Here is a 22,715-nt window from a genome sequence, read left to right on the forward strand (position 1 = left end):
GAGGTAGCAGATGATGGAGATCCAGGTTACTTCTGACAAACCCTTCACCATTTTGAGTCACTGTTCATTTTCTGTGTCTGTAATTTAATTAATTTGGCAGGGGAGTGGTTACTATTCTCCCTGTAATTTTTGCTAGTGGTTATACTACTGGCTGTCATTTCACATAACTTATTTGATCGAGAATCACTTTTGATTATGGCCATTTTCATTTTTCAAGATTTGCTTGGCCTTGAAAGCATGATTTAAGGCTTTAAATAGGCTTTAAAATAGGCTTAACACTGCTACGCTTGTGAGTATGTTTATCAATGTTTAATTTCTGTCATTTTGCGGATAGTACTCCAAGGGGAGTTGGGCCAGAGTCCTCCCAGCATCCACGTCTCCAAGCGCCTCCTGTTTTCCCTCGTACATGAGAAGTCAGGTAGGCTTGAACTGGACACAGACAGTAGGCCTGTAAGGCCACATACTTTTCTCACCAACTCGTTTGTGCTGTCTCAGATATTTTCTATTCACATTGTTCATGGTTGCAGCGTCTATGGTGGATGTGTAACAGGTACAGCTTAGCTCAGTTTGACTCGGCTCAGTAGTGTAAAAAAGGGTCAGAGTCTTTAGGCATCTCACCCCACCCCCCTGCCAGACAATGCATATACTCTACATCTGGGTATAGACAATCTCTCAAATGTGGACTCAGTCTTAGAGAATGACTTGTCGGCTCACTTAATGGCTCTTTTTTTCATGTAAATCCCACATTGCAGTTAATTAAAGGGGATGATATCAATCAACCAATGTTTTTTCCCTCACGCTATGGGACTCCTCTCCTTTGTGTTGTATAACATGATTGAGAATTATAGTTTTACATTTTTTAAATTTGATTTCATATTATTTTTAACATTTGACTCAGCGATCTGGCCTTATTACAAGATATTGCAGATTAGAGTGAAGCAAGACAGTGCACTCACACAGAGTATCTGCACATGTGCACCATGCTGCTGGAACATGATAGCTGCCGGACCAAAACAGTGTGAAGTTTATGCTAGCGTGTCATACTCTTAAGTTTTTGCAGGTGTCTGATTTTTAATTATTTTCTCATTCAACTTTGTCAGGGTTTATTCTACATAGTAAATTATTGGGTGGGCCGTCTAAGGCCATACAGTATGTTTTTAGAAATACATTTTGGTGTTGGTAAAACGCATTCAGTGTTAACTGTAAGGGATACTTCTGCATTTTGGCAATGAGGCCCTTTATCTACTTTCCCAGAGTCAGTTGAACTCATAACATTTTTATGTATCTGCGTGCAGTTTTAAAAAAAAGTTGCTAACTAGCACAATTACTAACTAGTGTTAGCGCAATGACTGAAAGTCTATGGGTATCTGCTAGCACTTTGGATAAAATGCTAAATGGCATATATTATATATTAGCACGCTAGCATATACACATAGACTTCCATTCATTGCGCTATCGTAAGTTAGCATTGGCTCGCAAAACTACGTCAACATCCTTCATACTGAAAATAGTATTCCTTTAAACGACTGAAACCAGATAGAAAGTATGTAGAAAAGATTATGGACCAATACATTTTTACATAATGTAATCTTTGAGAACTAACAATCACCTAATTTAAAGCTAAACAGTCAGGGAGTATTTTTGGCAGCAAGGCATTATACCAATTTGCAGTGAGGCCCCTTAGACCTCGGTGAAGACTGAATTCAGCCCCACGCCGCGCTCATGGGCCAATCGCGCCCATTGTCATGCCCCCTGCAATGCCCACCAGGGTTGGGTTTAATTCCACAAATGATATTCTAATTTAATTCCTTATCCCTGTAAATCCCATTTCAATGTTTTGGTAAAATGTAATTCCCAATTCAATATTATTCCTCAAATTCAATTCCGTCAGGCTGATAATGTAATTGTTCAGACAGCCTAGCTATACTGGAAATATAGGAATAGCAGTTAAAATGATCTAAAACAAATCCTGTAGTCAATTGTTGATACTAAGTGCATTATTTCCATTAACTGGGAAATATACAAATATTGAATTCCAATTCAATTCCAAAGATTACATTTTTTACAATTCAAATAGAATTCCAATTCAATTCTATAACTTGAACATTTTTGAAATTCAAATTGATTTCCACGTAAATTTTCCACTTCATGATTGAATTCAATAATTGAATAGGAATTTCAAATTGATTTGGAATTGACCCCAACCTTGATAACCACCACCAAAGGCCCTTTCAAAACCCTCATAGTGTACATGTGGAAAGTAGACATACAGATTGAAGAACTTTATTTTTTCCATCCTCCCTTTCTTCACTTATTTTTTATGTTTACGTTATTTTTATTTTGCGCTCAACAGAAAAATGGGACTCATTCATTCGAGAGACAGAGGACATCAACACGCTGAGAGAATGTGTGCAGATCCTGTTCAACAGTCGCTATGGTGAGATGGTCAACCACTATTGCAGGGCATTAGCAACAAACACTTTTAGGGTTTTAACAACTTTCCAGTTTCCCGGACCCAGATTAAAGTTAGTCCTAGTCCAAAAAGTACTTTCAGTGGATTCTCTGGGAAAACGTCCCTTATACAATTTATTTAAAAAAATGTTTTACTATACAATGATTGTGTTTAGTCAGTTTCCAGCTGTCATTACTGCATATAAATCCATACATTATACCCTTTTAAGACAGCATTGTAGGGCCTCATGATTGAAATCCGTCAATAATTTCTGACAACCACCTTATTTTCAGCGGAGGCCCTGGGCTTGGACCACATGGTTCCAGTGCCGTACCGGAAGATAGCCTGCGACCCAGAGGCTATGGAGATCATTGGCATCCCAGACAAAATCCCCTTCAAGAGGCCCTGTACCTACGGAGTACCCAAACTCAAACGCATCCTGGAGGAGCGCCACGGGGTCCGCTTTGTAGTGAAAAGGTAAACACTGATCTGAGATCAGTCTGGGAAAGTCTGTCATTTTTGTCTCTCATTCTTCCCTCCAAAAATAAGAGATTGCACTGTAGTGTGTAGTGCACCCATATAAGGGCTGAATAACACATCATACCAGGGTTGTGTTCATTAGGCTCCAAAATATATATATTATTTTACTGAAACAGGGAAGAACTACAACTAATGCAGTTGTCCAATAAGAAACATGCCCTAATGAAAACAATCCTGTTTGAGGACCACTGTTTGATGAGCTACAAAAGCATGCACATCATCTCATCTATCTATAATTTCCTATTTGGAAAACTGAATCAATGAAGGGAGAAGTGTCAAACCACGGCATCTGTCGGTTAAATACCCTTCCCTCCTCCAATAGACAATGCCCCGCTGACTGGTAACCACCACCGCACACCACACAGCATGGTGCCTCCTGCTCTCTGGCATATTGAGCCAACGTCTCGCTGTCATTCAACCCATTTGATGAAGTAAATGTAGATTGGGCGACAGGCTTAGTTTGAGTCAACACCGGTATCAGCGCATGGCCCATGCACAAGGCGACATGGGCATGTCATTAATGTTAATACAATTAGAGCAGATTGAAGATTATATTTTTATCCAAGAGTGATTCACTCCCGACTTTGTTTTTGATATTTGTTCTTGTTGTTGTTTATTCAAGATGGCCCAGATATAGACCGTGCAGAGATGTCTGTTTAATCTCGTGAGATGTCTGTTCAGTTCTCTTGTTGACATGTGCACTGTTGTTCACCAACAGTTTACTACAAGGGGCCCTCCCTACTTGACTGTTATCAATGACCAATAATCATATTTATAAACAATAACAACCCTCTGTTCTCATTCCAGAATGTTTGACGAAAGGATTTTCACAGGTAATACTGAGTATTTTTTCATCTTGCATTGTTGATTTCTAAAGAAGCCCTTAGCATGCCTTTTAGCAATGCCATGTCCTTATTTTTCTTCTGATACCATGGATGTTTAGCTGTAATAGCTTGTAGTCCATCATGGCTGATCTGATTGATTGATCTGATTGATTCTGTTATGTTGTGTCACGAAGCTGCTGGTAAGGTGGCCAAGGAGGAGGGGAAGCATGACATAAACTCCATCTTTGAGGATGGTTTCCCTGACAACCTCCAGGTCCCGTCGGCTGCACTGGAGCTGGTCACCAATCCTCACAGCAGCAGGTCTGTACGCAAATCCTAGGACTGAGTCAGTAATGTAGAGGGTGTAGTGACGCTAGATGTTATTTGGAATCATCAGAAAAATGTGTTCCGCACCTGATTTAGCCAATCTGCATCCAGAGCTATAACAGACAATTAGATCAGGAGACAATACAAACAAACTTTTCAACCCGTTGTAATATATTGATAGAGCCATTCAGTGAATGCTACATGTCTATCACTTGGTAATGGAAGGCCATACCCTGACACACCACAATGTATCTATGCCAATTAATTTATGTCATATTTCGAAATTGTGCATTTGTTGTCCTTTTCAGATCTACAAGCTCTTGTGTGAGTCCATTGGCTGACTGCGAAGCAGGTTAGTGACAAGGCTATGCTATAGCCTACTATAGTAATACTTTCATGCAAACCCAATACGTGAACTCTGAGGTTAGCACTCCTTTTTACAGTAGTCTACATTTACATTTTTTTTTTTTTACATTTTAGTCATTTAGCAGACGCTCTTATCCAGAGCGACTTACAAATTGGTGCATTCACCTATAATATCCAGTGGAACAACCACTTTACAATAGTGCATCTAAATCTTTTAAGGGGGGGGGTTAGAAGGATTACCTTATCCTATCCCAGGTATTCCTTGAAGAGGTGGGGTTTCAGGTGTCTCCGGAAGGTGGTGATTGACTCCGCTGTCCTGGCGTCGTGAGGGAGCTTGTTCCACCATTGGGGTGCCAGAGCAGCGAACAGTTTTGACTGGGCTGAGCGGGAACTGTGCTTCCTCAGAGGTAGGGAGGCGAGCAGGCCAGAGGTGGATGAACGGAGTGCCCTTGTTTGGGTGTAGGGCCTGATCAGAGCCTGAAGGTACGGAGGTGCCGTTCCCCTCACAGCTCCGTGAGGCAAGCACCATGGTCTTGTAGCGGATGCGAGCTTCGACTGGAAGCCAGTGGAGAGAGCGGAGGAGCGGGGTGACGTGAGAGAACTTGGGAAGGTTGAACACCAGACGGGCTGCGGCGTTCTGGATGAGTTGTAGGGGTTTAATGGCACAGGCAGGGAGCCCAGCCAACAGCGAGTTGCAGTAATCCAGACGGGAGATGACAAGTGCCTGGATTAGGACCTGCGCCGCTTCCTGTGTGAGGCAGGGTCGTACTCTGCGAATGTTGTAGAGCATGAACCTACAGGATCGGGTCACCGCCTTGATGTTGGTGGAGAACGACAGGGTGTTGTCCAGGGTCACGCCAAGGCTCTTAGCACTCTGGGAGGAGGACACAAGGGAGTTGTCAACCGTGATGGCGAGATCATGGAACGGGCAGTCCTTCCCCGGGAGGAAGAGCAGCTCCGTCTTGCCGAGGTTCAGCTTGAGGTGGTGATCCGTCATCCACACTGATATGTCTGCCAGACATGCAGAGATGCGATTCGCCACCTGGTTGTCAGAAGGGGGAAAGGAGAAGATTAATTGTGTGTCATCTGCATAGCAATGATATGAGAGACCATGTGAGGATATGACAGAGCCAAGTGACTTGGTGTATAGGGAGAATAGGAGTGGGCCAAGAACAGAGCCCTGGGGGACACCAGTGGTGAGAGCACGTGGTGCGGAGACAGATTCTCGCCACGCCACCTGGTAGGAGCGACCTGTCAGGTAGGACGCAATCCAAGCGTGCGCGGTGCCAGAGATGCCCAGCTCGGAGAGGGTGGAGAGGAGGATCTGATGGTTCACGGTATCAAAGGCAGCAGATAGGTCTAGAAGGATGAGAGCAGAGGAGAGAGAGTTAGCTTTAGCAGTGCGGAGAGCCTCCGTGACACAGAGAAGAGCAGTCTCAGTTGAATGCCCAGTCTTGAAACCTGACTGATTAGGATCAAGAAGGTCATTCTGAGAGAGATAGCAAGAGAGCTGGCCAAGCACGGCGCGTTCAAGAGTTTTGGAGAGAAAGGAAAGAAGGGATACTGGCCTGTAGTTGTTGACATCGGAGGGATCGAGTGTAGGTTTTTTCAGAAGGGGTGCAACTCTCGCTCTCTTGAAGACGGAAGGGACGTAGCCAGCGGTCAAGGATGCGTTGATGAGCGAGGTGAGGTAGGGGAGAAGGTCTCCGGAAATGGTCTGGAGAAGAGAGGAGGGGATAGGGTCAAGTGGGCAGGTTGTTGGGCGGCCGGCCGTCACAAGACGCGAGATTTCATCTGGAGAGAGAGGGGAGAAAGAGGTCAAAGCACAGGGTAGGGCAGTGTGAGCAGGACCAGCAGTGTCGTTTGACTTAGCAAACGAGGATCGGATGTCGTCAACCTTCTTTTCAAAATGGTTGACGAAGTCATCCGCAGAGAGGGAGGAGGGGGGGGAGGGGGAGGAGGATTCAGGAGGGAGGAGAAGGTAGCAAAGAGCTTCCTAGGGTTAGAGGCAGATGCTTGGAGTTTAGAGTGGTAGAAAGTGGCTTTAGCAGCAGAGACAGAAGAGGAAAATGTAGAGAGGAGGGAGTGAAAGGATGCCAGGTCCTTAGGGAGGCGAGTTTTCCTCCATTTCCGCTCGGCTGCCCGGAGCCCTGTTCTGTGAGCTCGCAGTGAGTCGTCGAGCCACGGAGCAGGAGGGGAGGACCGAGCCGGCCTGGAGGATAGGGGACAGAGGAAATCAAAGGATGCAGAGAGGGAGGAGAGGAGGGTTGAGGAGGCAGAATCAGGAGATAGGTTGGAGAAGGTTTGAGCAGAGGGAAGAGATGATAGGATGGAAGAGGAGAGAGTAGCGGGAGAGAGAGAGCGAAGGTTGGGACGGCGCAATACCATCCGAGTAGGGGGAGAGTGAGAAGTGTTGGATGAGAGCGAGAGGGAAAAGGATACAAGGTAGTGGTCGGAGACTTGGAGGGGAGTTGCAATGAGATTAGTGGAAGAACAGCATCTAGTAAAGATGAGGTCAAGCGTATTGCCTGCCTTGTGAGTAGGGGGGAAGGTGAGAGGGTGAGGTCGAAAGAGGAGAGGAGTGGAAAGAAGGAGGCAGAGAGGAATGAGTCGAAGGTAGACGTGGGGAGGTTAAAGTCACCCAGAACTGTGAGAGGTGAGCCATCCTCAGGAAAGGAACTTATCAAGGCGTCAAGCTCATTGATGAACTCTCCAAGGGAACCTGGAGGGCGATAAATGATAAGGATGTTAAGCTTGAAAGGGCTGGTAACTGTGACAGCATGGAATTCAAATGAGGAGATAGACAGATGGGTCAGGGGAGAAAGAGAGAATGTCCACTTGGGAGAGATGAGGATTCCAGTGCCACCACCCCGCTGGCTCGATGCTCTAGGGGTATGCGAGAACACGTAGTCAGACGAGGAGAGAGCAGTAGGAGTAGCAGTGTTATCTGTGGTGATCCATGTTTCCGTCAGCGCCAGGAAGTCTAGGGACTGGAGGGTAGCATAGGCTGAGATGAACTCAGCCTTGTTGGCCGCAGACCGGCAGTTCCAGAGGCTGCCGGAGACCTGGAACTCCACGTGGGTCGTGCGCGCTGGGACCACCAGGTTAGAGTGGCAGCGGCCACGCGGTGTGGAGCGTTTGTATGGCCTGTGCAGAGGAGAGAGAACAGGGATAGGCAGACACATAGTAGACAAGCTACAGAAGAGGCTACGCTAATGCAAATGAGATTGGAGTGACAAGTGGACTACACGTCTCGAATGTTCAGGAAGTTAAGCTTACGTTGCAAAAATGTTATTGACTAAAATGATACAGTACTGCTGGCTGGTGGAGTAGGCTAGCTAGCAGTGGCTGCGTTGTTGACTTTGAACGTGTAGCTGGCTAGGTAACCTCGGTAGTTTCAGTACTACACCTTGTCATGATACAAAGCAACTTTGTAGCTAGCTAGCTAACATAACACTAATCAAGACGTTCCTTGTAGTGTATTTAGTTTCAACAATGCTGCTCGTCGGTAATAGTTGGCTAGGTTAGGAAAAATGGCGTCGCGGGGGACGGAAATAGCTGGCTAGCTAACCTCGATGGCTGGCTAGCTAACAATTATCAATTAACAATTATCAAGTTATGACAAAGACAACTAGGTAGCTAGCTAGGTAACACTGCACTAGTCAAATCGTTCCGTTGTTTAGTATTAGTAACTACAGCGCTGCTAGTCGGTAACGGATGGCTAGCTGGCAGTGGGTTAATGATGACTAGGTGTGTTGAGTAAGTCTGGCGCCGCGTCGCGGCTGGCTAGCACACCTCGATAATACTCAAACTCAAACTACACAATTATCTTAGATACAGAGACAGCACAGACAACTATGTAGCTGGCTAACTAACACTAACACCACACTAATCAAGTCGTTGCGTTGTAATGTAATAGTTTCTGCGGTGCTGCTAGTCGGTAGAAGTTGGCTAGCTAACAGTGATGACTAGCTAGCTAGCAGCTAGCAGTGTTGACTACGTTAGGAGGACGAAGATAGCTAGCCTCGATAATTACTCAGTTACTCTAAACTACACAATTATCTTTGATACAAAGACGGCTATGTAGCTAGCTAAGAAGAATTGCTCAGATCAAACAAATCAAGCCGTTGTAATGTAGCGAAGTGGAATATTACCTGTGGAGCGAAGCGTGGTGCGACTGCTCGCTCCAAACCGGAAGTCAGGTCTAATAAGTTTCATTTTGCATATCCACTCTTTAACCGTCGCTTGGGATTCGCAAATGAAAAACCTCTTGAAGTTCTCCGTCCCGTATGCGGGATCAACATCCAGCGTAAAATCATTTCGCCATATTCATAACCGAACAATAGAAAAATGTATTTTTTTATTTTTTTTTTCAAATATAGGACTATTTTATATCGTTTTATAGATACACCTCTCCTGAATCGAACCGCGTTGTCCGATTTCAAAAAGGCTTTACAGCAAAAGCAAAACATTAGATAATGTTAGAGGAGTATATCGTCAAAGTATTCACATAACCATTTTCCGACCAACCACATGCATCACAAATAACCAAAAAACAGCTAAATGCAGCACTAACCTTTGACAATCTTCATCAGCTGACACTCCTAGGACATCATGTTACACAATACATGCATTCTTTTGTTCGATAAAGTTCATATTTATATATAAAAACAGCATTTTACATCGGCACGTGATGTTGTCTAACTATTTTCCCTCAAATGCATCTGGTGAAACAGCGCTACAATTTACTAAATTACTATTCGAAAACATTTTTAAAATGTAATATTGTCATTCTAAGAATTATAGATTAACATCTCGTGAAAGCACCCGCAATGCCAGATTTAAAAATAACTTTACTGGGTAATCACACTTTGCGATAAAAGGGGATGCGATACTCAGAAAAATAGGCTACCGTTACAGGTCAGCGCCATCTTGGAACAATCGCATATCAAATCTACTCTTGTATACTATTGTAAATAATCCCTTACCTTTGATTATCTTCATCAGAAGGCATTTCCAGGAATCCCAGGTCCACAACAAATGTATTTTCGTTCGAAAAAGTTAATCATTTATGTCCCAATAGCTTCTTGTTGTTAGCGTGTTCTGAAGGCTGCACCAAATGTACCGTCGTCCGCGGGACTTCTCTGTCACCAAAATGCAAAAAAATATATATTTAAGTTCGTTCAAACATGTCAAACGTTGTATAACATAAATCTTTAGGGCCTTTTTCAACCAGAGCTCCAATAATATTCAAGGGGGACGGTTGCATTGTCTTTCAAAACGTTTCGAAAGGGGAGGGCGTCATAATGGTGATGGCCCTCCCCATGTGACCAAGATCAACAGCCTCTCATTCTGTCAGTTTTCACAGTAGAAGTGTTTGAGTTGGAGGCCGTTTAAAATGGGCACGTATTTTTATCAAAAATCGCTGTAGCGCCCCCTATCCTAGGCGACCGTCAAGAGGTTTAGACATCTGATACAGAACATACTTACTTAAAGCATTTGAAACACATCTATAAAAATCCAATGTCACTTTCTGGGAGAAAGATCTAGCTTTACCCCAAATGGAACCATATTCCCTATATAGTGCACTACTTTTGACCAGAGTCTTATGGTCCCAGGTCAAAGTAATGCACTATATGGGGTGTCATTTGGGAGGCAGCACTGCTGTATGAACTGTTTTTACTGTTACTCTTTAAGGGCCTTCAGGAGATTGTATTCCCTTGAAAAAGATTAAGACGGAACCCCCAGATGGGGAAATCATCCAGGTGACTGTACCAGGTAAGTGGTGCGCCTCCGTCATTATAGTACCTTTGAAATACCTTTAGCTGTTAAACCAGATAGCATCTGGGGAGTAGCAAGTCAATATAGCGGAGAAATACAGTACCAGTCAAAAGTTTGGACATACCTACTCATTGCAGATTATTTTTATTTTTACTATTTTCTACTTTGTAGAATAATAATAGAATAGTAGTGAAGACATCAAAACTATGAAATGACACATATGGAATCATGTAGTAACCAAAAAAGTGTTAAAGAAATTAAATTATTTTTCATATTTGAGATTATTCAAAGTAGCCACCATTTGCCTTGATGACAGCTTTGCACATTCTTGGCATTCTCTCAACAAGCTTCATGGGGTAGTCACCTGGAATGCATTTCATTTACATTTACGTCATTTAGCAGACGCTCTTATCCAGAGCGACTTACAAATTGGTGCATTCACCTTATGATATCCAGTGGAACAACCACTTTACAATAGTACATCTATATCTTGTTGGGGGGGGGGGGGGTTAGAAGGATTACTTAATCCTATCATAGGTATTCCTTAAAGAGGTGGGGTTTCAGGTGTCTCCGGAAGGTGAGGGAGCTTGTTCCACCATTGGGGTGCCAGAGCAGCGAACAGTTTTGACTGGGCTGTGCGGGAACTGTGCTTCCTCAGAGGTAGGGAGGCGAGCAGGCCAGAGGTGGATGAACGCAGTGCCCTTCTTTGGGTGTAGGGACTGATCAGAGCCTGAAGCTACGGAGGTGCCGTTTCCCTCACAGCTCCGTAGGCAAGCACCATGGTCTTGTAGCAGATGCGAGCTTCAACTGGAAGCCAGTGGAGTGTGCGGAGGAGCGGGGTGACGTGAGAGAACTTGGGAAGGTTGAACACCAGACGGGCTGCGGCGTTCTGGATGAGTTGTAGGGGTTTAATGGCACAGGCAGGGAGCCCCGCCAACAGCGAGTTGCAGTAATCCAGACGGGAGATGACAAGTGCCTGGATTAGGACCTGCGCCGCTTCCTGTGTGAGGCAGGGTCGTACTCTGCGAATGTTGTAGAGCATGAACCTACAGGATCGGGTCACCACCTTGATGGTAGCGGAGAACGACAGGGTGTTGTCCAGGGTCACGCCAAGGCTCTTAGCACTCTGGGAGGAGGACACAATGGAGATGTCAACCGTGATGGCGAGATCATGGAACGGGCAGTCCTTCCCCGGGAGGAAGAGCAGCTCCGTCTTGCCGAGGTTCAGCTTGAGGTGGTGATCCGTCATCCACACTGATATGTCTGCCAGACATGCAGAGATGCGATTCGCCACCTGGTTATCAGAAGGGGGAAAGGAGAAGATTAATTGTGTGTCGTCTGCGTAGCAATGATAGGAGAGACCATGTGAGGATATGACAGAGCCAAGTGACTTGGTGTATAGCGAGAATAGGAGAGGGCCTAGAATTGAGCCCTGGGGGACACCAGTGGTGAGAGCACGTGGTGCGGAGACGGATTCTCGCGATGCCACCTGGTAGGAGCGACGTCAGGTAGGACGCAATCCAAGAGTGAGCCGCGCCGGAGATGCCCAACTCAGAGAGGGTGGAGAGGAGGATCTGATGGTTCACAGTATCAAAGGCAGCAGATAGGTCTAGAAGGATGAGAGCAGAGGAGAGAGAGTTAGCTTTAGCAGTGCGGAGAGCCTCTCAGTTGAATGACCAGTCTTGAAACCTGACTGATTTGGATCAAGAAGGTCATTCTGAGAGAGATAGCAAGAGAGCTGGCCAAGGACGGCACGCTCAAGAGTTTTGGAGAGAAAAGAAAGAAGGGGTACTGGTCTGTAGTTGTTGACATCGGAGGGATCGAGTGTAGGTTTTTTGAGAAGGGGTGCAACTCTCGCTCTCTTGAAGACGGAAGGGACGTAGCCAGCTGTCAAGGATGAGTTGATGAGCGAGGTGAGGTAGGGGAGAAGGTGTCCGGAAATGGTCTGGAGAAGAGAGGAGGGGATAGGGTCAAGCGGGCAGGTTGTTGGGCGGCCGGCCGTCACAAGTCGCAAGATTTCATCTGGAGAGAGAGGGGAGAAAGAGGTCAAAGCATAGGGTAGGGCAATGTGAGCAGGACCAGCGGTGTCGTTTGACTTAACAAACGAGGATCGGATGTCGTCAACCTTCTTTTCAAAATGGTTGACAAAGTCATCCGCAGAGAGGTAGGAGGGGGAGGAGGATTCAGGAGGGAGGAGAAGGTGGCAAAGAGCTTCCTAGGGTTAGAAGCAGATGCTTGGAATTTAGAGTGGTAGAAAGTGGCTTTAGCAGCAGAAACAGAGGAAGAAAATGTGGAGAGGAGGGAGTGAAAAGATGCCAGGTCCACAGGGAGGCTAGTTTTCCTCCATTTCCGCTCGGCTGCCCGGAGCCCTGTTCTGTGAGCTCGCAATGAGTCGTCAAGCCACGGAGCAGGAGGGGAGGACCGAGCCGGCCGGGAGGATAGGGGACATAGAGAGTCAAAGGATGCAGAAAGGGAGGAGAGGAGGGTTGAGGAGGCAGAATCAGGAGATTGGTTGGAGAAGGGTTGAGCAGAGGGAAGAGATGATAGGATGGAAGAGGAGAGAGTAGCAGGAGAGAGAGCGAAGGTTGCGACGGCGCAATACCATCTGAGTAGGGGCAGAGTGAGTAGTGTTGGAGGAGAGCGAGAGGGAAAAGGATACAAGGTAGTGGTCGGAGACTTGGAGGGGAGTTGCAGTGAGATTGGTAGAAGAACAGCTTCTAGTAAAGATGAGGTCAAGCGTATTGCCTGCCTTGTGAGTAGGGGGGACGGTGAGAGGGTGAGGTCAAAAGAGGAGAGGAGTGGAAAGAAGGAGGCAGAGAGAAATGAGTCAAAGGTAGACGTAGGGAGGTTAAAGTCACCCAGAATTGTGAGGGGTGAGCCATCCTCAGGAAAGGAACTTATCAAGGGGTCAAGCTCATTGATGAACTCTCCAACGGAACCTGGAGGGCGATAAATGATAAGGATGTTAAGCTCTCTGGCGCAGGCGTTCCGCTAGCGACCCACCTCGACAACATCTGGTGAAATTGCAGCACGCCAAATTCAAAATACAGAAATACTCATAATAAACATTCATCAAAGATACAAGTGTTATACATCGGTTTAAAGATGAACTTCTTGTTAATCCAGCCGCTGTGTCAGATTTCAAAAAGGCTTTACAGCGAAAGCATACCATGCCATTATCTGAGGACAGCGCCCCGCTTACAAAAGCACACAACATTTTCAAGCCAAGTGGAGGAGTCACGAAAGTCAGAAATAGTGATAAAATTAATAACTTACCTTTGATGATCTTCATCTTGTTGCAGTCATAAGAGTCCCTGCTACACAATAAATGTTTGTTTTGTTCGATAAAGTTCCTCTTTATGTCCAAAAAACTCTGTTTTGTTGGCGCGTTTTGTTCAGTAATCTACTGGCTCAATGGCGGTCACAACATGCAGACGAATACATCCTAATAGTACCGGTAAAGTTCATCGAAATATGTCAAACGATGTTTATAATTAATCCTCAGGTTGTCTATTGTCTAAATAATCGGTAATATTTAAACCGGACAATAGCGTATTCAGTAGAAAGGAAAAAGAACGAAGGGTGCGCAATCGGTCACGCGCGCAAACCAGCTCTGCTTCATTCTACAGTCCACTTAGAAAATGGTCTCATTCTTCCTAATTTTTCAGAAAACAAGCCTGAAAAAATGGCTAAAGACTGTTGACATCTAGTGGAAGCCATAGGAACTGCAATCTGGGTCCTAACCCAATACATCCTGTATAGGCATTCAATTGAAAACTACACACATCAAAAATATACCACTTCCTGGATGGATTTTCCTCAGGTTTTCGCCTGCCATATCAGTTCTGTTATACTCACAGACATTATTTTAACAGTTTTGGAGTGTTTTCTTTCCAATTCTACCAATTATATGCATATCCTAGCTTCTGGGCCTGAGTAACACGCAGTTTACTTTGGGCACGCTTCTCATCCAGATGTCGAAATACTGCTAAATAAAGGTTCAATTTAAAATAAAATACAAATGTATTCATGTCTGCAAATACACCGTGTGTTTATGCAAAGGAGGCACATATAATTGTATTGGTTTTAACACAAAATATAAAAACAATGCCTGTTACCATTAGAAAATGTGCATATGAGTACATTCTAAGGAGAGAAAAAAGTGACATTTGACAATAAATGTAATACCCGAGTTCCCATCCCAGAACTCCGGCAGTAAAAAATTGTATGCGCTATAATTTTGTGAATATCTTATGGATTTTAAAGATTAAAAAAGTAGAATATAAATCCATTGTCCAGCTGTTGCATTTATTAGAATTTGTTTTTAAAACCTTTTAACAATTTTGATGACCTTTACTAGATTGAGGCGGGGTGTTAACAGGAATCCAATACCGCTGGAATTTACTTTGTGTGTGTGTGGTAGGAGGTGGAAGAGGAGTGTTTATTCCACACCTGTTTCATTCACTCTGTCCTGATCCATGTCTATGTTCCCCGACCATATTTTGTGCCAGCTCCCAGGAAGTGATCCTGACACAAGTTATTTCCTCTAGTTACCCTTACCTTGTGGGGCTGTTCCCCTTTACACTTACCGTACTTATACTTGCATGACAATGAAAGCAGTGGAGTTAGCAAGAGTTTAAACAGATCTGGGACCAGGCTAGTATTGTCTCTCCTCTCACGTGGCTGTCCTGATATCCAGTACCCTAACACTGCTGTCTGTCCCTAAGTTACCCAGTACCCTAACACTGTGCCGCATGTATTTTATTAAGTACCCTAACCATGTGCCGGCCTTCCTCCCCCAGATGCCAGTGTTTCAGTGGAGGAGCCAAGTGAGCCTCAGGCTGACCCAGTTGCAGCAGCAGTGTTGGCAGTAGCCACCCCGGCACAGGCTGCTCCCTGCCGCCCTTTGGAGACCCACGCAGGTAACTGCAGCCTCGCCTTCCTTCTCCACCTCACGGCTGCACCAGGACAGCCCAGACCCGACGCCACTGGGCCTACTACCGCCAACACGGTCTCTCCCTCTGTTAGGGAGCTAGATTACCAGCACACGTATGGAATCACTTTTCACAGATACTCCCTGCCTCTTTTCCCCCCTCTCACACTTCCTACCCCACCCCGAGTCACTAGTACCCAGTATCATCTCTTACACTCCACCTCCCACCTACTCTCTGCCAAACCTGTAACACACTAAGTAAGTAATAGGCCGCCTGCTCTGGACACACACTGTCATCAGTTTTTTATTTATTATTTTTTATCCCATTTTTTATGGTATCGATGAATTTGGCTTTCATCATTGGAAATCAGACTTTAAGAACGTGTCATTTTCATTTTAGAATCTGATGGATGGTGCGGAGATCCAGTATTTTAGCTAGTATCCATAAGCAATACCTCAGATTAAACACAGTTAAAGCCTGTGTTCCCACAAAACATATTCAAAGAAAGATTGGTCAACAAATGACCATTTTTGCAAACATTCAGATCGGTTTCAGTTTCCTAATATAATAACTGCAATAGAAAACCTCTATTTATAAACAAATGTAATTTGAGAATTGACCAAAACTGGGTTTATTTTGTCCAGTTTGTGAGTTTCACTAAAGCTATATGTTTTTAATTTGGACTCTGTCTCAGGTTTGACGGTACAGTTCATGCACCGTACACAAATTCTTGTCTCAACCCCGGCCAACAGCCCCTGCAGCCCAACCCCCTACCCTAGTCACCCACGCCCTAGGCCTAAACATCCATCCCCAAGCCCTGATTGTAGTCGAGTAGCACGGGGTAACTAAGGACACTTGAGTACACTACATTCTCTTTCTGAACCTCAATTCTAAGTTGTGCTATAGTTGTGGAGCTATACTAGCCTGAGTGCCAGTCTGTTTGTGCTATCATGTCACTCATTGTCATGTTTGGCTCGTTATTTGAAGATTCGTAGAGAAGAGGAAAGAAAAGGAATTGTCCTCAAGTGTCCACGCTAACCTCTTGTCTAGATCCTTAGACATTTTGTTTGTTTTATTTGGTTGCTATGATATGTTCAAGTTTTCTTTTCCAACGATGATCATGAAGGAAAAAAACACGGGTAAGTGCAGAAAAATATCATGCAATTTTTTTCCTACAGCATATTACCAGATAAACAAATTATATACAACAATATCTTTGCCTTATGATCAAGTTTTTTTTTTGCATTATGATCAAGGATTTTTTCTGAATCAAAATGTGGTGGGTGTGCACGGCTGAATTTTGGAGGGAAACGTTTTTGCATTTTTAAGGCAATTTCCTGCAATTCTCCATGGAGTTGAGAGGACATGTTGCAGTTTTAAAGCTAATTTCCTGCGATTCTATGCATGCTGAGATGTGTCTGTTACTTGAACTCTGTGAAGCATTTATTTGGGCTGCAATTTCTGAGGCTGGTAACTCTAATGAGCTTATCCTCTGCAGCAGAGGTAACTCTGGTTCTTCCTGTCCAGTGGCGTTCCTCACGAGAGCCAGTTTCATCATAGCGCTTGATGGTTTTTACGACTGCACTCGAAGAAACTTTCAAAGTTCTTGACATTTTCCGGATTGACTGTTCTTCATGTCTTAAAGTAATGCTGGACTGTCGTTTCTCTTTGCTTTTTGAGCTGTTCTTGTCATAAAATGGACTTGGTCTTTTACCAAATAGGGCTATCTTCTGTATACCACTCCTACCTTGTCACAACACAATGCGCTCAAACGCATTAAGAAGGAAATAAATTCCACAAATTAACTATTAACAAAGCACACCTGTTAATTGCAATGCATTCCAGGTGACTCCCTCATGATACTGGTTGAGAGAATGCCAAAAGTGTGCAAAGCTGTCATTAAGGCAAATGGCGGCTACTTTGAAGAATCTCAAATATAAAATATATTTTGATTTAACACTTTTTTTGTTACTATATATATATATTTATATTTAATTATTTTTTCGTGTCATAGTAAATATTGATGTGTTTTTAGCAAATGTAAGCAACATTTGTTTGTCGGTAGCCTGTAAAATTTTTTTTTTTTAATTGAATACGTCCTCCTCGTTTTATATTTCCATTTCGGTTGACCGGTCAGTCTGTATTTCTGAGGTTTGTATCTTTGAGGTTCTTCTGTTGTTTGAGCTTTGTCATTTTTTAAAACAGTATATCTTGGCTTGACAAACAGTAGCATGAGTTGTAAGTACCAATGTGAAACCTTTTTAACTGGACTTGCTAACCCTGCTCACTTCTTTGCCGTCTTCCTTTCAGCTGAAGCACTTTCATCTAAACCAGCTTCTCAAGGCCTCAGAAGATCTTCTGAAGGTAAAAATAGGATGGACAACCTGTCTCTAAGATCTTTCAGCTGGATGCACTGTATGCTTACATTGGACAAAGCCTAACAAATCCATTTCAAATGATTGATTGTTAAAGGTGTAATCTGTGATTTTTTCACTTTTGCACTTTTAAATTGATTCTGGATTAATATAATGTATAAATGCCTCATGAGTTTAGTTCAACTGTTTTACCCCTTCAGGCCATTGTTGATTCAAACTGCAGTTTTAATGCATTGGAATCTGTTGTAACTTGTACATGTATCACATTCTTCTTCACTAATCAGGTCGTTTTCTTCAGCTCTGAATAAAACACTCACAAACATTTCTCTTCATTTGCTTTTTTCCCGGAAAGGAAATCTAGCTGAGGACATAGGTGAAATTATCCTCCAGCTTCGGAGGCAAGTGGAAAGCCTATTCAGCACTAAGTATGGTAAGCTGCCTAATACACTTACCTGCACACTCAATGTTCAGACTCTGGCCAAGCGAGAGCAACTGACTCGAGCAATAAATCATAAATTATAGACTTCATCAACCGTTTCTACACAGCCTCATAATTTTCTTACTTTGATAATATGCCACAGAGTAAGCAATGATTCTCAAAAATATATATTTAACTATCCTGGGAATAATTTCAGTTGGTGCTGTATATGAACTAATATACATGGGTTCTAACTTGAACAATTATTTGTTAGTTTACAATTGTACAATTTATGCTCCGTGCATATAAAAACCACAAAGACTGCCGGAAAGCCCCGAACACAAGATCATAATTTCGGACTCACACAGTGGAGGAATATATTGCTGGTAGACTCCTCTACATGGTTATCTGGCACGCACCAAGTGGCACTTCACTTTTTAGTTTGAGTAGCATTCCAGTTTAGCTCGCACTTGGCAGGCCATATAGAAACTCCCCTAGAGCTACAGAACGGACTAATTACCGCAACGCGCAGCCCCCACATATTCCATATTCCGTTCCTAAAATCTGCCATCAGTACAGTGTAGGGAATATCTTTGAGTAGCCCATAGAAGATGGTAGAATACAATTCTGCTGCAGGTGATGCATCAACCCGCGTGGATCCATAAGACGAGCCATCCACACACACAGTTTCAGCCCCAGCCATAGGGCTCTATACAGTAACCATGACCTCCGTAGCGGCCAAACCTACTCTTTCCCATAGGCTTGTACTATCTATAGTAGGACAGTACCAGCAGTTAGCTACCAACACCTGGCAGACATGTTTACATTTGGTTAGTTTTATCAGTGTTATTTAGATGGAAGATGTGAACTACATGTGGTAGCTCTATAGCTAGTATATGTTAGCATAGAGGTAGAAAGCTAGCTCTTTCACTTACCCTGTTCACTTCTATGCTCACTGAAGCCTGTGATAATGCTCAGTCTGCTGATGCTGCTGGCTGTTTGAGATGCTTTAGAAGTTACGTTGATGGTAGGGCCAGCATTCACTTTATGAAGCAAGTTCTTGTCCTTCCATTGTTGATAGCTGTGGAAGTTCCCAGGGATTAAATATGACATGCAGATTGACCATAGACACCCAATTCGCCCGCCTCATTCTCACCAATGTATCCCACTTTGTGATGCTGATCGAGGGGCGTTATGGGACTGTTTCTGAAGTTAGAGCTGACTTGGAGAAATCCTCAAACCCAACTTGAGGAAAACATTACAATATTATAACTGATTTAAGAGTTTGTAATTTGGGTATGTTTTCTTTTGGTGCTCTAAGCTATTATTATATTTGTTTCTGGCATTGAGAAGTAAGTTCTACACTGCCTTTAAAGATGTCTTCCAGCGATTTTTGAACTTATACTGTTGAAAAGTGATATCCCAAGTGTAAACACAGTAAAGTACAAAAACTAAAGGGTACAAAAATATGTTTTGAGTTAGTCTGATCGGAATCCGTGATGTCATCAGCCTCCCCTCTTGCTTGAGGAACAATAGAGGAGAAATAGAGAACAAAAGAAGAAAGGTCCACCCTCCCACTTGTGCTATGTCATGACTTACCTGGACCACCTATTGAGATGTGCCTTTTGTTAAGTAAATCCGGTGTTTAATGAAGTGAAAAGGAGACTGGAGTGCCTCTTTAAATATTGAACAGCATAGGGATTTTGCATGAAATGAATCACCCACATTCCTCTCCATTTCTCATCCCCCTCTCTTTCTGTAGCTGAGGCCCTTGGACTACCTGAGTCTGCAAAGGTGCCCTACTCCAAGTTTCAGATGTACCCAGAGGAGCTGTGTGTCACAGGGCTTCCAGAGGGCATGACTTTCCGTAGGCCCAACTGTTTCGGAGCGGCCAAGCTGCGCAAGATCCTGGCCGTTGGCAGCCAGATCCACTTTGTTATCAAAAGGTCAGAGGTCATACATTGTCACAGGGGGCAGGGTGCATCCCAGTAATATCTCCTTTCTCCAGAAGTTTGCAGTTGTTCATATCCCTTCATTGATTTCAAAGGAAATGACTGGTATATGGAAACACTCTAGCCCATGCCTACACCAATCTAATGCTTTTGTGGGGAGCAGTGAACAAGTGCACACTTCAATAGGATTATTGGAACGCAACTAAGGTCATGGTCGCATTCCAGGCTGATTACATTGCAGATGTTGCATTACATCAACCAACGGTTGCATCATCGACTGCCCAGTCGGGCATCAGACTGCTATATCATATGATGTGGTTAACTGATGTGTAAAACACTTATCCAGGCGTTGTGAGATATAGAAGGCATCTGCAATGTAGTCAGCCTGGAACACAATCCTTGTTTGTATATTATTATTATTGTTGTATGAAGAGGATATAGGTAAAACGTTGTATACATTGGTGCAGGAATGAAGCACAAAAGCATTATTTGTGTGCAAGCTTCTCTTTATGAAGTTCTAACCATGTTTTGTTGTGGTATACTATCCAGGCCAGAACTGTTAACAGATCAAGTCAAGCTAGAACCGCCTCCTCTCCCAGCCTGTGATTCAGGTGAATACATCTTCATCCTAAATGCCAGCTGATTTAATGATTGTATCACAGTTGATTTGAACAATTTTAACATTCAAAAACACAAAGTAAGTTTACAAACTAGATTAAACATCCCCACTGAATATAATGGCCAATATCTCAATAGTTTGAAATAAATTTGAATTTTGGTTCAATGACGATTCATTACTGAATTGATTGAGTGTAAATGGGCCCAACCCTCTTATAATGTTCTCCACTGTGTCCTTTACCATTAGGCCCTTTTAAAGCAACTATTATTCTACACATGATCAGTTCAAAATGTTGAGCCCATACATTAGAATTAACTCTGTAATTAATTAATTAATTAAAATGAGCTGGTAATTCCACATTTAAGGCAGTGATTTGGATCCATATTTCCAAATGGGTCTGGTGAACTGGTTGTATTCACTGCAAGTTTAGACATTTTTTCCACAGACCTGGACTCCAAAGATGCTTTGTCAGAAGACGTAGGGGCTGCAATGCAGAGACCAAGCTTCCCAGGTAATAAGGAGACCAAATACTTGATTCAATATCGGTACATTCATTTGCCCTCCTATACTTTGAGTAATACATAGTGGATATCATATGGAGCCTGATTAGGATTGTTTTTTTCCTCTTGCTTGTTCACTTTTTCTCTAAAATGAGAAGCACTATTTATATGCCGCAATCAGCTTCAAGCTGCAAAGGTGTATATGAAATAAATTAAACAAAACTACTCCATTCATCTGATGTTGTCATATGGTTCTGTTGACAGATAGCTTAGAGGCCAAGCTGTCTAGGATCGACCTGGCCAACACCCTGAGAGAGCAGGTCCAGGACCTCTTCAACCGGAAGTATGGGGAGGCACTTGGTATCAAATACCCTGTCCAAGTGCCTTACAAGAGGATCAAGAGCAACCCGGGCTCAGTGATCATCGAGGGCCTGCCCCCTGGTATCCCCTTCAGAAAACCCTGTACCTTTGGCTCGCAGAACCTGGAGAGGATCCTGGCAGTTGCCGACAAGATCTGCTTCACCATCACCAGGTGGGTAGTTCTCCTTCACGTTTTCATGGGGTTGTGGAAAGAAGACATATGGCAGGGATGTTCAGCTACTGGCCCTCGGGACAAACTATTGCTACTTTTCTTTTCTCCCTGGTAGTTGGTTGATTGATGTTAAGATTCCATCTATGTTTATCTCTTACAGACCTTTCCAAGGACTCATCCCTAAACCAGGTAACTCCATATATTTTATGAAGCAGATATTCAATTCATATTTCTGAATTTTCATTTCAAATCCAATTTTATTGGTCACATATACATGGTTAGCAGATGTTAATGCGAGTGTAGCGAAATGCTTGTGCTTCTAGTTCCGACCATGCAGTAATATCTAACAAGTAATCTAACAATTTCACAACTACCTTTTACACACAAGTCTAAAGGAATGAATAAGAATATGTACATATAAATATATGGATGAGCGATGGCCGAACAGCATAGGCAAGATGCAGTAGATGGTGTAGAGTACAGTATATACATATGAGATGAGTAATGTAGGGTATGTAAACATTATATAAAGTTGCATTGTTTCACGTGACTAGTGATGCATTTATTACATTCAATTTTTAATTATTAAAGTGGATAGAGATTTGAGTCAGTATGTTGGCAGCAGCCGCTCAATGTTAGTGATGGCTGTTTAACAGTCTGATGGCCTTGAGATAGAAGCTGTTTTTCAGTCTCTCGGTCCCAGCTTTGATGCACCTGTACTGACCTCGCCTTCTGGATGATAGCGGGGTGAACAGGCTGTGGCTCGGGTGGTTGTTGTCCTTGATGATCTTTTTGGCCTTCCTGTAACATCGGGTGGTGTAGGTGTCCTGGAGGGCAGGTAGTTTGCCCCCGTTGATGCGTTGTGCAGACCTCACTACCCTCTGGAGAGCCTTACGGTTGTGGCCGGAGCAGTTGCCGTACCAGGCGGTGATACAGTCCGACAGAATGCTCTCAATTGTGCATCTGTAAAAGTTTGAGTGTTTTTGGTGACAAGCCAAATTTCTTCAGCCTTCCGAGGTTCTTCTTCACCACGCTGTCTGTGTGAGTGGACCATTTCAGTTTGTCCGTGATGTGTACGCCAAGGAACTTAAAACT

At 43.7% G+C, this 22,715-nt stretch overlaps 1 protein-coding gene across 6 annotated transcripts in view; it reads left to right on the forward strand.

Annotated features, from left to right (window-relative positions):
• LOC106567554 (general transcription factor II-I repeat domain-containing protein 1) overlaps nucleotides 1-22,715 on the forward strand; it is a 50,120-nt gene that overhangs the window by 23,787 nt on the left and 3,618 nt on the right. For 4 of the 6 annotated variants that reach the window (XM_014137008.2, XM_014137012.2, XM_014137010.2 and 1 more), the window contains exons 7-21: nucleotides 335-418; nucleotides 2,354-2,437; nucleotides 2,746-2,929; nucleotides 3,800-3,825; nucleotides 4,011-4,137; nucleotides 4,452-4,495; nucleotides 10,207-10,287; nucleotides 15,093-15,212; nucleotides 17,535-17,588; nucleotides 17,952-18,029; nucleotides 19,780-19,963; nucleotides 20,519-20,580; nucleotides 21,019-21,099; nucleotides 21,353-21,620; nucleotides 21,781-21,809. In XM_014137008.2, coding sequence (XP_013992483.1) covers nucleotides 335-418; nucleotides 2,354-2,437; nucleotides 2,746-2,929; nucleotides 3,800-3,825; nucleotides 4,011-4,137; nucleotides 4,452-4,495; nucleotides 10,207-10,287; nucleotides 15,093-15,212; nucleotides 17,535-17,588; nucleotides 17,952-18,029; nucleotides 19,780-19,963; nucleotides 20,519-20,580; nucleotides 21,019-21,099; nucleotides 21,353-21,620; nucleotides 21,781-21,809 — 1,506 coding nt within the window. The remainder of the gene's footprint in view (nucleotides 1-334; nucleotides 419-2,353; nucleotides 2,438-2,745; nucleotides 2,930-3,799; nucleotides 3,826-4,010; nucleotides 4,138-4,451; nucleotides 4,496-10,206; nucleotides 10,288-15,092; nucleotides 15,213-17,534; nucleotides 17,589-17,951; nucleotides 18,030-19,779; nucleotides 19,964-20,518; nucleotides 20,581-21,018; nucleotides 21,100-21,352; nucleotides 21,621-21,780; nucleotides 21,810-22,715) is intronic. The other 2 variants (XM_014137009.2, XM_014137013.2) reach the window with 2 other exon arrangements.

Source organism: Salmo salar, chromosome ssa13 (genome assembly GCF_905237065.1).
Source record: "Salmo salar chromosome ssa13, Ssal_v3.1, whole genome shotgun sequence".
In the NCBI taxonomy this organism is placed as follows: Eukaryota; Metazoa; Chordata; class Actinopteri; order Salmoniformes; family Salmonidae; genus Salmo; species Salmo salar.